Source organism: Phaethon aethereus (genome assembly GCF_964289735.1).
Source record: "Phaethon aethereus genome assembly, chromosome: 4".
Classification (NCBI taxonomy): Eukaryota; Metazoa; Chordata; class Aves; order Phaethontiformes; family Phaethontidae; genus Phaethon; species Phaethon aethereus.
The window spans coordinates 77,511,874-77,526,853 of NC_138578.1; the positions used below are offsets into that span (position 1 = coordinate 77,511,874).

At 37.1% G+C, this 14,980-nt stretch overlaps 1 protein-coding gene across 3 annotated transcripts in view; it reads right to left on the bottom strand.

Annotated features, from left to right (window-relative positions):
• Positions 1–1,948: 1,948 nt before the first annotated feature.
• MAEA (macrophage erythroblast attacher, E3 ubiquitin ligase) overlaps positions 1,949–14,980 on the bottom strand; it is a gene marked incomplete at its 5' end in the record, with an annotated part of 55,685 nt that continues 42,653 nt past the window's right edge. For all 3 annotated transcript variants that reach the window (XM_081999084.1, XM_081999083.1, XM_081999082.1), the window contains 5 exons: positions 1,949–2,499; positions 2,915–3,110; positions 3,828–3,961; positions 7,738–7,846; positions 14,167–14,243. In XM_081999084.1, the coding sequence (XP_081855210.1) occupies positions 2,404–2,499; positions 2,915–3,110; positions 3,828–3,961; positions 7,738–7,846; positions 14,167–14,243 (612 nt within the window). In that variant the 3' untranslated portion in view covers positions 1,949–2,403. The remainder of the gene's footprint in view (positions 2,500–2,914; positions 3,111–3,827; positions 3,962–7,737; positions 7,847–14,166; positions 14,244–14,980) is intronic.

A 14,980-nucleotide genomic window follows, 5' to 3' on the forward strand; every position in this document is an offset into this window, starting at 1 on the left:
CCCAGCCCTCTGCAGCAACACTTCCTATCGACAGAAGCCCTCCTCTGTCAGCTGCTCCTCTCCTCTCCCTTCCCAGACTAGATTTTTTTGGGAGCCTAGATTTCTTCACCACTCAGCTTAGGCCACAGAAAGCAAAAAGGGCTGAAATCTCAGGAAGTCACAGCTCTAACTAGTACTTAGAGAAGCAAAAGCAACAATTTCCATGCCCTACAATTGTTATGCAGTTACCACACACACTTCCTCAGGGCTGATAAAAATCTACCCCTTCCTCCCTGCTTTGACCTTTTAAGCATTTCTGCGAAGTAGGGAAAAGCGAGGTTGCTATTCTCAGAGTTATCCTTGCCCTTCTGCTATGATGCTGTGAATAGTCTGCCAAAGAAAACCAGATGCTCTTCCACTTGAGTTTCAGCAACACCACTCCCCAGGGCAACGTCCTCTCTCCTGTTGAGGATGCTTCAACTCTCGCCCCATGAGGGAAGAAGAGATCAGTTACTGCTTAACTGACAGCCAATTACTCCAGTTACCGATGCAACTTCTCTCATTATCTACCTTCACCTAACTCTTGGCACATTGCTTTTGTTCCAAGGAATTGCTGAATCTGCCACTTTAGAAAATGCCGAGGGAAACAGACCCTCTTCCAGCAGTAAGTGCAGGAACACTGGTCTCAGCCAAGCTGGCAGCACAGAGTATTGTTCCAGATATACCTGTTCTGAAGCATCAATAATGTATGCTTAGTGAAAATGGAACCTTTTCAGACATACCTCACTGGAAATCCCACTGTATTTATAGTTTGAGTGGCCAATACAATCAGTTTGTGTATCTGTGATCTCCAAGTGTTGAACAATCTCTAAGTGTTGAACACGAACAGAAGTTGCAGTCCCTCCACTATGCTTTGTTAGCATTCATTAAAGCACTCAGTCACACATCAAAACCTCACACCTAGCCTCTCCCACAAACTTTTATTAACAGAAAGTCTCTAGGACATGAGGCAGTCCTTGAGGAAGCGACAGAAAAAAACCTGAGAGGAATGTAGAGTGGAGCGTACTGTTCATAACTGAAAAGTTTAAACCACAAATAGTTATTTGACTGAGATGCTCCGAGTTTGGAGTCTGAAGAACATGTTTACGGTTGTGGTGTGGTGGTCTTTTTTTTTTTTTTAGTTTTGTTAGTTTGTTTTTTTTAATTTTCCAGAATACTCAAGTTGCACTCCTTTTAAAAGGGACCCTTAGAAAAGAGCTAATTTTTTTGGCATTTAAATACAAAGCAGCTTTCTAATTTTATATAATCAAGAAATGGAAAACAATTTTTATTAACATGTTTTACATTTACAATCTTTTATTAGCTAATCAACATCAACATGCAAAAATAAGCGCTAAATACAAACCTCTACAATATGGTTTTGTTTAAACTACAATGGTTTAATTCTTCTGAAAAGTCATAAGGATGTGTTCTGTAGTTGTTAAAATTGAACTATTAGTTTCAGTAATGAATACTATTTAGACCCTAAAATTATGTAATCATCCTGCAAGGCATCTTCAGAAACTTTGCCCAACACTTAAGAATACCAGCTCATTTTCATGTGAGTACATTCTCAAAGCAAGAAATAAGGCAGTAGCACTAATGATTTCATATTGAACCCTATGCACATAACTAATAACTTCAGAAGGACTTTAACACTATGGTAGACTGGAAAAAGAACATTTAAACAAGCATTGGATTTTGCCTGAAATGTTCTCAGTTCCTCTCGATACTTATGCAACCTCCTTAAAACATTTGGGTTTGGAAAAAGACTTGATACTCCTTCAAACCAGTCCCTAGGTGATCCTCCAGAGAAGCCAGTCTTGTGTCAGACATCAATATTTTCCCATGGAAATAAGTTACATAATTTGTGTTCAGGATTACTTCACGAGAGGATCAAAAAGAAGGCAAAGAGGAGCTTAAAGGAGAACATATTGGTATTACTGAAATCTTTGATAACAAAAGGGTCTTGGACAATTGTGAAAAAGAGGGAAGAAAAATTGATTCAATTTCAAATCTGTTGTAACATTCCCCCAGTGCAAGTGTCCATCTTTAAAGAAAGTTAACCTTTAGAAGATGAAAGTACTTTTGAGAAGAGCCCAATTTTTGACGTTATGTTACAAAACCTTAACAATCAAAATTTGTTTTTGTTTTTATTCAAGTACAAACTTAAGTCATAATTCCTCTCTTTTTTTTTTTTTGAAGAATGTTTATTGTTGCTCATTGATCTTTGGTCGCAAGAAACAATAATGCCACCGACAGGTCTGATTCCCAAGGTGGCAGGTTTTGCTTCTTTGCCACACATTAAGGCCCCCCCCTTTACAGGGTATGCCAATATACACTGTGTCAAAATTCCAGCGGCACTTCATCATGTGTTTTACGGACCTACATGATGTAGACTTTCTCAGCTTGTGAGAAGTTGAAAACTTCTTTGGTTCTTGGGCAAATTACTTTGTCATCTTGACGAATAGAAAGCAGAGACTGAAAAAGAGTGAAATCAAAAGATAATATTCACAATAGTAACTGAAAGCATTATTTAACTGTTTAGTAAATACACTTTTTCTTAATTTGGGAACAAAGATGTTATAGTCCGAAGTCAAAATATCTTTGCCCATAAAAGTAATTTATTCTACATTATCACTCTCCAGAGGGAGAGATTTCCAATGCCATTTGATTTCATGTCATAACTTTATATATTCAATCAGGCAATAGTTTAAGACCAATTTAATCACATAATTTTTAAAGTATATTTACTGCAAGAAATTACTTTTCTGCTGTTAGTATAGAAGATACGTCTAGCTTTCTGACTGAGTTTATAAGCTCTTATTTTGATGTAGAAGATTACTATAACCACTGCTATTTTAGACTTCAGTAAGTCATTGATTTCGACACTTACATTGTATCCATAGACATATCCATTTGGTAACATCATAGGAGGATTATTTTCGTTCATTACATCCCCTGAAATCTTGCAGACTAGTCGGGAGTTGGCACAATGTGCCATAGGCAGAGGCTGAGCCAGCTTGTTCAGGGATTTGCTACACACGGGGCAGTCTGGGTTTTTTGAGCTCCCATCCTCTTTGTAACACTGTCTGTTTAACAGAGTTAAGGAACAACCACCACAGAATGTAACAAGAATTAGTTAATGCCATACATTGGAAAAGACAGTAAACTGTGCAAGTGTAGCCTCGGTTATAGAACATACACAATCACTTAATTCAAGTTTAATGTGTACATGTAAGAATCAGGTGCTTGCTTTGTTTCAAGAAACAAGAGTGAGCAACAAATGCCTGGCACCCTCTACAGGTAAAGCTTCTGACGTAGAACACTTTAGCAGCACCAGTCCTCTAATACACCATAGTGTGCAGAAAATCCAACTAAGTTTCAAAAGATGCAGGATATATTTGAATATTCACATAAAACCAGAGAGGGTAAATTTGTGTGTAAGTGTTAAAAAAAAAAAAAAAAAAAAAAAAAAAAAGTAATTCATACCCAGCTCTCTAACTTTTGCAGATACATCCACTAACTTAAGACACATGGAAAGAGCCCCATATGCAACCACAATGTAGATTTCACCTTAAAATTTTGGTTTGGACATTTTTTTTTTTTTTTTTTAAACCTAATGCCATTTACTATAATCTCCCCTTAATTTAATAGAGAGACCAATTCATACTCCATTAAAACAACTCATTAGAAAAAATATTCAAGTGAGACATCTCCTCTTTGAGCTCTCTGAAAAGCATCCATAGAACGAAAAGAAACACAATGCTTTTTTTGCACTCGACAGTAGTATCTGCATTAAAGGATACGGTGTTTTTATAGCTGAAAGGCCTGCCTGGAGTGTTATAGTAAAAACAGAATTGTTTCCCAGCTGATGTAGTCTGTAGTTATCATATCTAAACTGTTGGATCAGCATTCTCCATCGAGCAGGGTCCAAGAGATCCTGTTAAAAAACAACACAACTATAAGTTGTTTTCAGTCTAATTGTCCCGAGGGGCAAAAGCCTGGGAGTGGTAAATTTTGCAAAACTCACTAGACTGAATCAATTGCAAAATAAAAGTACACATGCTAATGCATAGTATGAATGTTCTTGTTTAGAAAGTACCTTTTAACCAGAAATATGATTTAAATCACGTATTATTTAAAATAGCTGGCATAACAATATTCAATCTCTCTCCATCATCTACCTAACGTTCTAATTAAGGTATGTAAATCCTGGTGAGGCTATTTCTTGCATTTAGTTTTCTAGAATGCTGGCCTACTTATGAAGCAACATTAATACTGTGCAATGTTTGCTCTGTAGCCTCTGAACCATTACCATCAAAAAGTCAGAAGCGTTTTTTTACCTCAAGTCAGGCTAATTCTGCCGATACCTCTTTGTAACATTTATTGTTTACAGAATTTTGTAAAAAGTTTTTAATTTGGAAAGCTGGCACAACCCCAAGTTAGAGAAAACTTAGGTAAGCTATACATTTAAGGACAAAATTCTTTAATATATATTGTAATGCTGTGCATTACCTAAAAAACAGGGAACAGTAGTTAAAAGTAGTGATATTTTTTTCATGGAAGCAAGAACTAAATCCGCAGGTCAAGGATATATTGAACCCTAACAGCAATGCTGTGAAGGAGTCATGTAAGAAGTGAAGACCCTTTGAAAGTATATTTATGTTATGTTATATATACAGGCAAAGACCTAATCCTTTCTTCTGCTAGCACCCCTTCTCCTTCGTATCCATAACATGCATTTTGGTAATGAGAAATGACAATGTTCTTCTATCTTAGAGACCAGTTCATATTATCAACTGTGCATGCTACACTTTGAGGCAACTAGAAGAAACAAAACATTTTAGTATATTGTTTAGTTTATAAAACAGTCTTTTAAAGAAAATCAAAGACTTAGTGACAGACAATAGTCTGAGTAGCAGCATCAAATTCAAAACATGTTATACCAAAATTACTAGGCAGTGATTTTACCGTGATGCAGACACTAGTCTTTATGCTTTGCTCTGTACCACCTTGGCCCACTCTGCCTCTCCGCAGTTCCCTGTTCATTCAAGTCAAGACACTGGAGAGGGAGGGACTCCAGCATTACCCCTTTTGTTGTAGCCTGTATCCCAGAATTCCTCCACACCAAGAAGATCAGAATGGCCTGAGAACTTTTATCCAAATGATTTAATGGTACCATAGTACTTTTCTTTAGTATTTTATGAATAATTTTTTCATCCTTATCCTAAAAATTACATGTTCACAGAACTATATTTCAGATAAATGTGGGAAATACCTCATAGAACTACAAGAGGCCAACATTTAAAGAAGTGCTAAACTGGACTTTGACAGCAGTTGTCTGAGTAAGTACAATTATTTCTCCATCCCTTCTCTCTAACTAAAAACTGGACTACTTCAACAGTGGGGAGACGTGGTTTTTGTACAACTAGTAAATCTGAGCTCAGATTATGAAGCTGCATGTCTCCCTGAGCACAGACAAAATGACTGTTGGATTGGAGACAGGATCAAAAGTGTTAATAGCTCCCATTAAACTGGGAACAGCTTAGGATGAGGGAAGGAAGAGATGCAGCTCACATAAACCAGTCCTGGTGTGTTTTTCTGACAAGCATTTAGAAAGTGGAATTACACAGAAGCTGAAAAAGGGTGCAAGTGTAAGTGATAGATTTCAAGAGATTAAAAAAACTACCAGGAATACTAAGATGAGAGAGCAAATGAAAAAAGTCTTGCAGCAGAAACAGTTGGATCAACTGTGAGCCTATGGTTGGAAAAATACCAGCACCAATGAAGGAATAATTCACATGAGGAAGAGGCAGAAAGATTCAGAGGCAAATCCACAGAAAGGAACGAATCCTGGACATCAGCAATATTTGTTTGACTTCTAAATGCTCCAAATCAACAAGCAGAACTGAGGCAGAGAACCTACACAGATGGGGGCAAAAGTAAATACATAGAAGTATCTTGCCTTAACTAAAGCAAAAAGCACCATTTTCTGCCACCAGACTTCATGTGCTTGTTCTGTCACCTGCCCCATCTAAGGCCAGAATGTTCCCGGAGTGCAGGATGAAGCTTTTGTTCTGACCTTAAGGCAATTCTTGAGATGATGTAACAGACAGAGCCTACAACAGATCCATAATAAAGAGAGAAAGTACTACTAATGATTAAGAAAAGCCTATGATTAAGAGCCTAGGTAATGGGACACAAAAGTAGCAGCTTACTAGATGTCCAGCTGGTTCCAGCCACAGCCACACAAGCTTATTCAAAGGGTATCAAAAGAAGATAGCTTGTTTTGCCACAACATTAAATATGTTTTCCTTAAAGTCCTAAAAGATAGGATGGCAAGCTAGAGAAATTTCTATTCACCTATTACAGAAGATGCTTATTCCCTCGGATTGATAAAAGTCTATTAGAGATACTATGATCTGACAAACTTTGTCCCAGGTTTAAAAGTCATTTTACTAGAAGCCATTTGTACACAGAACCCCTAGTCAACCTATTAAAGGTATCTCCAAACAAGCTCTATGATTCTGTTTATCTAGGTAATTATTAGAGGACCCAAAACATAACTTCCCTAAACTAGAATGTTTTAAGTCAGATCCACAAAAAGTAGTAGGGAATTTGTTCCAATTGTATGGTTGTACGTGAAACAACACTAGCTTTTCTCCTTGCTCTCCCTCATTGAAACATTCTGTCCAAACTAGCCCTTAGAACAACATACAGGACTTACGTCCTGCCTATTTCTTTCTAACTACTAAGACAATGATAAGCTCTGTCTTACATCCAGTCTTCTAACACATCTATCGTTCATGCTCGTAATGCAGATCAAATGTAGACTCCGAAATACCAGGATCCTTCTAGGACTCCAGGATTAGCACAGAAATTCACATTAATTCTGTGGGTTGTTGGTTTGGGGTTTTTTTGTGTTTGTAAACCATTGATTTCATCACCAATTGTTTAAAAAACTTGATTATACTGGCATTGCCACATATTGGCTTGGCATTTCACAGGATTCTTGTTGATCTCTGCCAGTTCAACTCTTGTCTACATTCTACCTCCAATGCTAAGTTAAAAAAAAAAAAATCAGTACATGACCACAAAACAAATTCAGAATCTGTAGAAACAGTAACTACCTGTGAATTTTTCTTGATTCAAATTTAGATGTAGATATTACCATTAATATCTACATTAATTTGTATGAACCCAATAAATGAACACGTACTTTCAAGCATCAAAAATAATGCTTTCAGATCGTTCAAATCATCTTTCCTTTCTTTGACCCAACCATCATAAGGATAGTAATTTGAGAAGTAGAATTGAAAACTGCTGCTAGTGTATTAAGGCCAAAGCTTAGTATGTTGAACAAAACTGCAGTTTTTTTCTTTGTACTCCCCCATTTTCGGTCTCTTGCTGTGTATTTGCATATCATGCTTCCAGCCCCACAGATCTTCAGTGCTGGGTTGGGGGTATGCCTAGCTCAACGTGAATTTGTCTGTTACTACTAAGATGCAACTGTAACAATGCAAATAGTACCTGGATTAATGTACAGGCAAGGACTGGTTATTAAAATTAAGGACTATTATAAAGGTGGATTTTGGAAAGTAAAATTAAAACAACATTTGATCTTCAGATTATCAATGCATTTTCCTGTAAGGAAGAAGAACTGCAACATGTATTTTATTTTTCTGCTGTACCGCTGAATTTCAAACATAACGTTACCTTATAGGGGGAGATATGAGTGTCTGAAGGAAAGGCCAACATTCCCATCACTTGTCGAACCTCATCCAGCTGGCTTCCCTCAGCCTGACTGAAATGCTTTCTTGCATGTCTGAAATACAGAATTTATACGTCATTAAACAGTCTTGTTTTTAAACCAAGTAAATTTACAGAATTATGTAAGATTTCAGAGAAAAACTCTAGATTCTGCTCTCAATACATGCACTCCAAAAGGGGATGCATTTAATGGGCTTGAAAAAAAATACATTCTGCAAATGTGAATGCAAGAATGACTAAGAATTAGCAATTCGACACCATAATTTCTTAGAAACCACAACTTCTTACTGTAGCATGAAGTCTTGCCATCACCTACATCTAGAATGAGAGATCCATGATTATTAGAAGAAATGTCTCTACTTATGCAAGCTCAATCTATCACACACTCCTTTGGCACACACTCACAAGTGAGATAAATGCAGTCTGATCATCAGCTATTCCAAACCATTAAACGTCAAGAGTGTTCAAATATCTACCTTGTTTATACTGACATTTAAGAGAATGTTTACTTTTGAATAAATGAGGGTTTTTTTTTGTATAGGCTATAAAGCAATATCGCATTCTGTGCAGAGTACAAGAAGCTGCAGGGTAATGTAGTAGAAAACACCTTATTAAGAGTAAATTTTTTTGCCATGGAAATAAAAAAAATTAAGTAGAACTTCAGTACAAGTTTTTGTACTTTAATGCATACTGATTATAAAAGATACACACAAGGCTGGAAACTTAGATACTGGAACTGACAGAATTACCAGAAACTTATTTAAAGCAAAAATACAAACTTCAATAGTTTTCAGGAAATTATGACTAAGAAACCAGAGAATTATTATCAGATTATAAGGATATTCAACTCCTCAGAAACACTGTATGAAAGCCTCCCCTATCTAGTCTTCCCAAGATCATCAATTTTCGAGTTGGAATTTAAGCGTGCAGGAAAACCCTCCAGCCTTTAAACGGGATGATTAGTTCAGCATTTCTGCTAAAAGCTCCTGTTTTCAGTGGTGCACAGATGTGGCATAGTAGACTGAGTACAGAATCAGCACTACATTGAATTTCTGGCATTACCTAAGTGTAGAAAAGTCTTCCCTATGCTGTTATTTCTCACCAGCTTGTATTACAGGGAAGAAACCAAGTCACCTCTGAAGTACTCTGGTAAGTGTTTGCCCTTTTTAACTTTTAGAGAGTCTTTTTAAAACCTATTTAAAGTTACAAATTACTTTCAGGAATATACAGTATTTTCCAATTGCCCATTTCATAGGTTGAATAAAAAAAAAAGTCTAGATAAGTTGTTGGTGTGTCGTCCTCCCCCCCCCCCCCCAACTCTGTGTTCCACTAACTACACTTAGGTCATCAATACCATGAGAACAGTCTCTTCAGCAGTGTTTCAGTACTCCTACTTCCTCTCCCACCCAAACCAGGAAGCAATGGAAGTTATGTAGGACAGACTGTTTCCACCCAGCTTCCTATTTTGAGTAAGCAATTCAGGAATGTAAATATTATTCCCCAGGTGATTACTGTTATGAGAGCACAAGTACAAAACCCATGGCCTGACAGAAGAGACTAGGCAGCCTGGACATGCTGGAAGAAAGCTAAAGTAAGTGCTAGCGCAGAGCTGTAGATAAAAGCGATAGCTATTTAAAAGAAAGCTTAGGCAAAGCAAAAAATTCAGACCTAGCAGTTTAGCTAAATTACTGTGTGTGCATGTGTGAGGGAGAAGAGAAAAAAAATCCTCTTAAAAGAACCGAACACTGTGCACTTGTGTTCTGTGATATTAGAACAGAAGTGGTACTTCAGTTTTGCACCAGCCTTTTTAGTATTGTGGTCCTACTCCCCATCAGGCTTTAATAATTTGCTCTTACAGACAGCATTTCAACAAATACATCCCATCTTATAGGAAGACTCTGAGTTGCAACAGGTAAATACTGGCCACACTTACTGTATGCGTTCAGGAACAGCTAGAATTAACACTGTTTTGTGTATGTACAATATATAATGGCGGTGTGAGGGCACTAGCCGTTCAAAGCAGAAGTGCTCAGCAATCCAATACTTCCATCGTTTGCAAAGTACTGAACACACTGGGATGTGGTGGCCATTTTGGGCTCAGCCAGAAGGAATTAGTTTGTTTTTTTTTTTTTTTTTAAAGTGACCTGCTGTTTTAGTCTATCTCCTGACTTTCCCTTCGGCCTGTGTCCCTTAAGAAAACAAGGTTTCCCACAAAACCTGCCATGCTAACATCTGAACTTCATCCTCTGAGGGCCAACAGAGAGAAATTAAATGAAGCAAGATCTCCTTTAAGAGAAGCAAGTTCGTTCACTTGCAGAACTCAAGTCTTTTGTAGATTGGAAAGCAAGAAACTGCACTATATGAGTACTCATGAATGCACAACAGGTAAATAATACCTTATTTGCACTCATGCCATGATTTACCCCTTCCCTTTCATTCAGCTGCTTCCACCTCTTTGTGCAAACATTACACTCTTGGAGGTATATATGAACCTTACAATGCTTATTTACAATGTTTTTACCACCATTAGCACACACTAGTCAGTGTAGCTAGAGCAGGGAGCTTTTTTTTTTTTTTTAAAATCATGACCAGTGGACCATCACTGAAATAACTAAATTCTTGTGACAGATCAAAGTAATAGGTAGAAAGTTCTGTTTTTCAAACCCCAGAATGATTCTGTAAAATCTGTGGGGACAAACTCCATCATCTTTTGTTTGAAACAGCTGTTCCTCTAGCCCAAGCAGGTGCAGCAGAGGTATTGTACTTGACAAATCCAAGAACGAAAGGGTATTTATGAAGACTTGAAGATTTACAGTTTACTCTCTACTAAGGGTACATTAAGTTGTTAGAAAAGTATAAGCTATACAGTGTGTATGTGTATATCTACATATGTTTGAACACAAGAATGAGCATAGTTATGAGCAAGTAGCAATAACTGAACACAAACATAAGATGTTACCGAGAAAGGACTTGTTTGTTCTGCTCAGTCTTTCTGACTGACACCTGAATGAATGCCTTTATCTCAGAGACCATTATGACTACTAGCAAAATTTATACTCAAAGTGCTCAAAAGTTTTATTAGTAGTTTTATACACCTGTTCAGCCTCACCCCCCACCCTGCCCCATAATAAAAATAAAGAAACAAACGGTGTTTATTCACCCTTGTATGGAAGAAGTTTACTAAAATTAATAGACTGCGGCCACTTTCTCTTAACTCTGCACATCTTTGGCTATTTTTAGTTACTCCTTTCATCCTTTGTATCCCAAGAACAAGAAGTGCACAGAGTGTTTTGTTAAGCTTTTAGCTAGGAACTCTCTATCTCTAGCATCCCATAAGAGCAAAACAGCAGAATGCTGTCAGATTTCCCAGAAAGAAATTAGAGAGCTCCAAAAGTGTGAAATTAGTGTCATCAGTCATTCATCTAATAGGTATGAGCTTTACAAAAAAGCTAAAGAGACTGTGGGAGTTAAAGGCTAATGATACTAGGTGAAAAAATTCGTGATGTGCTTAAGAGATTTACTCTTTGTATTCAAGAAATATTTTTTGTACATTCTTGAATTTCAAGACTTTGCACTTTCAAGACTACTCTGATAAGCTACCTTAGAGAAAGGTCTGTTTGTACTCATGTACTAAAAATCTACAGAAGTTCAAACACTTATTTAATATGATGTATATTTTTAAAGCTCACACCAATTTTAACCTAAAAGCAATATGTCACTTCGGAGGTTCTCAGCAGGCAGTAAGCAAAGCTTTCAAACTTATTTAAACACCAGCTGCGTTTCAACAAAATGTCAGTTCTCTGAGTTCCACTCATACAGGAAACTACTTGGTAAACAGCCTCTTTCTCTGCTTTCTAATGGATGCCTGACCTATTTATTGCACCACGGACACAATACTGAAAGAATCCTGCTGCAGGCACTTAACAGAAGCAAGCTAATAAAAACACAAGTTGCAACGGTTTGCTAGAAGCAATGAGACTTACGCTACACCTTCCCAAAATATATTCCCTTATTCATTTCATATTTATTTTGAAGCAAAGTAAAAAGGAAATGATGAAAACTAACATTTTAAAGCCACATTATTTAAGGAAAGCATCGAGATGTTGAACTCAATGTACAAAATTATCAAAATGCACACAGCTAAAAAGGAGTGAATTAAGAGACAGAAGGACTTCTGTAGCTTGTTTTCATTTTACAAGAAGTTATGAAGTCAAAGCAGTATTGTTTGACTAGCAAGTTACAATTCTGAGTACAAAATATATGTCAACCCTGACTTTCAATAGGTATATGGAATATACATGCTGCACCCCTAATAACATTCAATATGGATGCCTATTTGCAATGTAGATAAGAGCTGTAAATTTTAAACCCCAGAGGCTATGACAGTACAAGTTATTCCACACCAAGAGTGCTGGGTCCTCTTGAGGGTTGACAGCTTGCAAATTTTACCAGTTCTGATGTGGAAAAGGGATCAGAAGAAAACATATCCAGTAACAACCATAAAATACAGGATGACCTTATCTGCTTTGTCCCAGTTCTCAGCCTATCTCCTCATTTCAGCTCTATGCCTGCCCTCTGGTTTTAAAGCTACATAAGGAAGCTGCAGCTCAAAGAAAATAGTTTTTAGAGCATGGACTGCTCATTGTTAAGATGCATGACTGCACATTTGGCAAACAAGCAAACTTAGCAGAGAATAAAGCTAAAGGCACAAAGGCACAGTATTTGTTGGATATAAGGAGCACCATGGGCTTTGGAAGACAGATAATGTAGTTGAGTGTCTTTCATCCCTTTCGTACGTACCTGACAATTCCTTAGAATCTGAGAACTCTGTCAAAGGGTAAGTGCACATACCTAAATGCTAGCATGTAGGTTTTTTTTTTAATTATTAACATTAAAACTAGCTGGAGTTTATTATCAGATTGCACATTTGCATTGGCTGGGGCCAAAACAACGATTTAGGTGCAAGTAGGGCAAAGCAGGAATTATATGAGTTAGCTCAAAGCAAGCAACACATTTGAAGGAAATTAGAAGTAACAACTGGAAATAACCCCAAAAAGGTGAGTAATTTTGGGGGTGGTGTTAGTATTAGACTGGCTTCTCCACATACTTGCATTACTTTTTCCTTTATTCTTGTTTTTAAACAACTACATCTTTCTCACTCATTCTATTCAAGAAGAGTTATGTGATGTGGTTTGCCCTGCAGAAGAGTTTCTGCATCTAAAACTTGGGAATGTGCTAGAATGCTTTCAATCTGTGCTTGTATTTTGATACTTTATTTGTTCTTTACAGCTCTCTGCTCCTCTGAACAAAAAGCAACTTTGCCACTAATACAGGCCTCCTGCTCGTTTCAATTTCTGGAGTACCTAGTCATCAAAAGCAGTAAGACTTGAAACTTAATGTAAAATTTGTCAGAAGTATTAAACGGCCACAGTGTTATCACTGGAATGTATTAGCAAAGCTTCAAGTCTGGCAATAAAACTTGTCATCTCTCCCTAGGTTTTAAATATTCTTAGAAAACAGAATGAGGTCCCCTCTCCCCTGTCCACGTGTAAGCTCCAGCAACTCTGCCACCTGCACCACACTGTGGTGCTGGCAAGATCACTGCTTATCAGAATTATCAACACATTTTATAGACCCAGTATCAAAATTGCACTCATTTCAGCAGAACTGGTAACCTTGGGCAGTGTTACTTTCTTCTCAAAGCAGTCCGTACTGAACTAGTTCAAAGGAGGTGAAAATAGGATACTGAGTTGGTTTCTTCATGTGGGGCCTGGGGAAGGGATTGAGGATAACATAATCTAGCTTCTTATTCTCAAACATGAGAACACAGGACTCCAAATTATCCATTCAATACAGAGGGCGAACCTAGCCTAAAGCATAACTTGTAGAACAAGAAGTTTAATGAAGATAGTAAAACAGAAGAGAATTCAGTCAAAATTGAAATGTTAATCTTTAGATGCATGTTTCATTAACCTTTTAGTATATTTTGTGATTAAACCTGCAGTGAGTTTCTATGAGAAGCTAGCTGTACCTCTTGAAGATAAGCTAAGGGTAAATATATCCATTACATTGTATGCCACAAGAAAATACAATCATTTTATAAAACAGATTAATCTTCTAAACCTTGATTTTGACAAGTAAGAAGATGCAGAGTTTCAGCAACAACATTAAGTTTTTAAAAAGGTTCACCTGTGGAATGACACCTTGCCTTTAAAAAAGGCAAGCCCAGCTTAAATCCGAAGAATAATCACAACATTAGCACGATCCTTTACAGCAGTGGGGCTTCTGGGTGTTGCAATAATAGCTACATGTTTCTAATGAAGCATAATACTATCTTGTTAAGAAAATTATTTGGTAAGCATCCTAATTTCATACCTCACAGCATCCAGTCTCTTGTTCTGTCGAATGAGTTCAATGAACTCCTGAATCCTTAGGCTGAACTCCAGACAGCTCTGAGATTAAAGACAAGACAGGGTCTTAGACAGTGCCAAAACTGCACAGTATGTTAAGTATGCACAACAAAAAAAGAAAGTGTTAATAACACACAACCTTGTTTGCTTGCTTTTAGGCATTCATGCAAAAAAAGTTGAAATGCTGACTTTATGGACAAGACATGAGCCCAGATATTCTCTAAAAGCAAACAAAAACTTCCTATTGCCTTCTTCAAAACTTCAGTATTTAGCAGGGATGAACTTCTTCCTAATGACAAAGCATCAAGTAACTGGATGCAAGTAACAGGTGGTTTCTTTGTACTTTCTTACAATTTAAAGTAGTAGATTCAACAGAAGTTTGGGCCTATGTGATAATTTAGGCGAGGGAAGTCTACCCAGAAGATTGCAAGAAGAAGTCTTTCAACACTATTTTGAAAGTCCCCAATATTAACAAAAAACAGCCCAGAGTTTAAGTTGCAGCAATCCCCTCCCTCCGTTTCTTCTAATTTCTGCACTGCTCTTCTTGTCAAACATCTAAAAGCCAAGCTGGGAAACGAGTCTCAAAGGAGAAAACCAAATGCCATTTACTTGTTTTGGGAAAAAGGTAAAATGAAGCTGACAGTGTCCCTTTAAAGCAAATTCCATCACCAGTTCACAAAATCTACAAAAAACCCTTTGAATATGTGGAATTAAAAAGATTCTCCCCCCATAAAAGAACAAGTCACTATGCTTCTTTATAGGGACAGTCAACTGTTTTA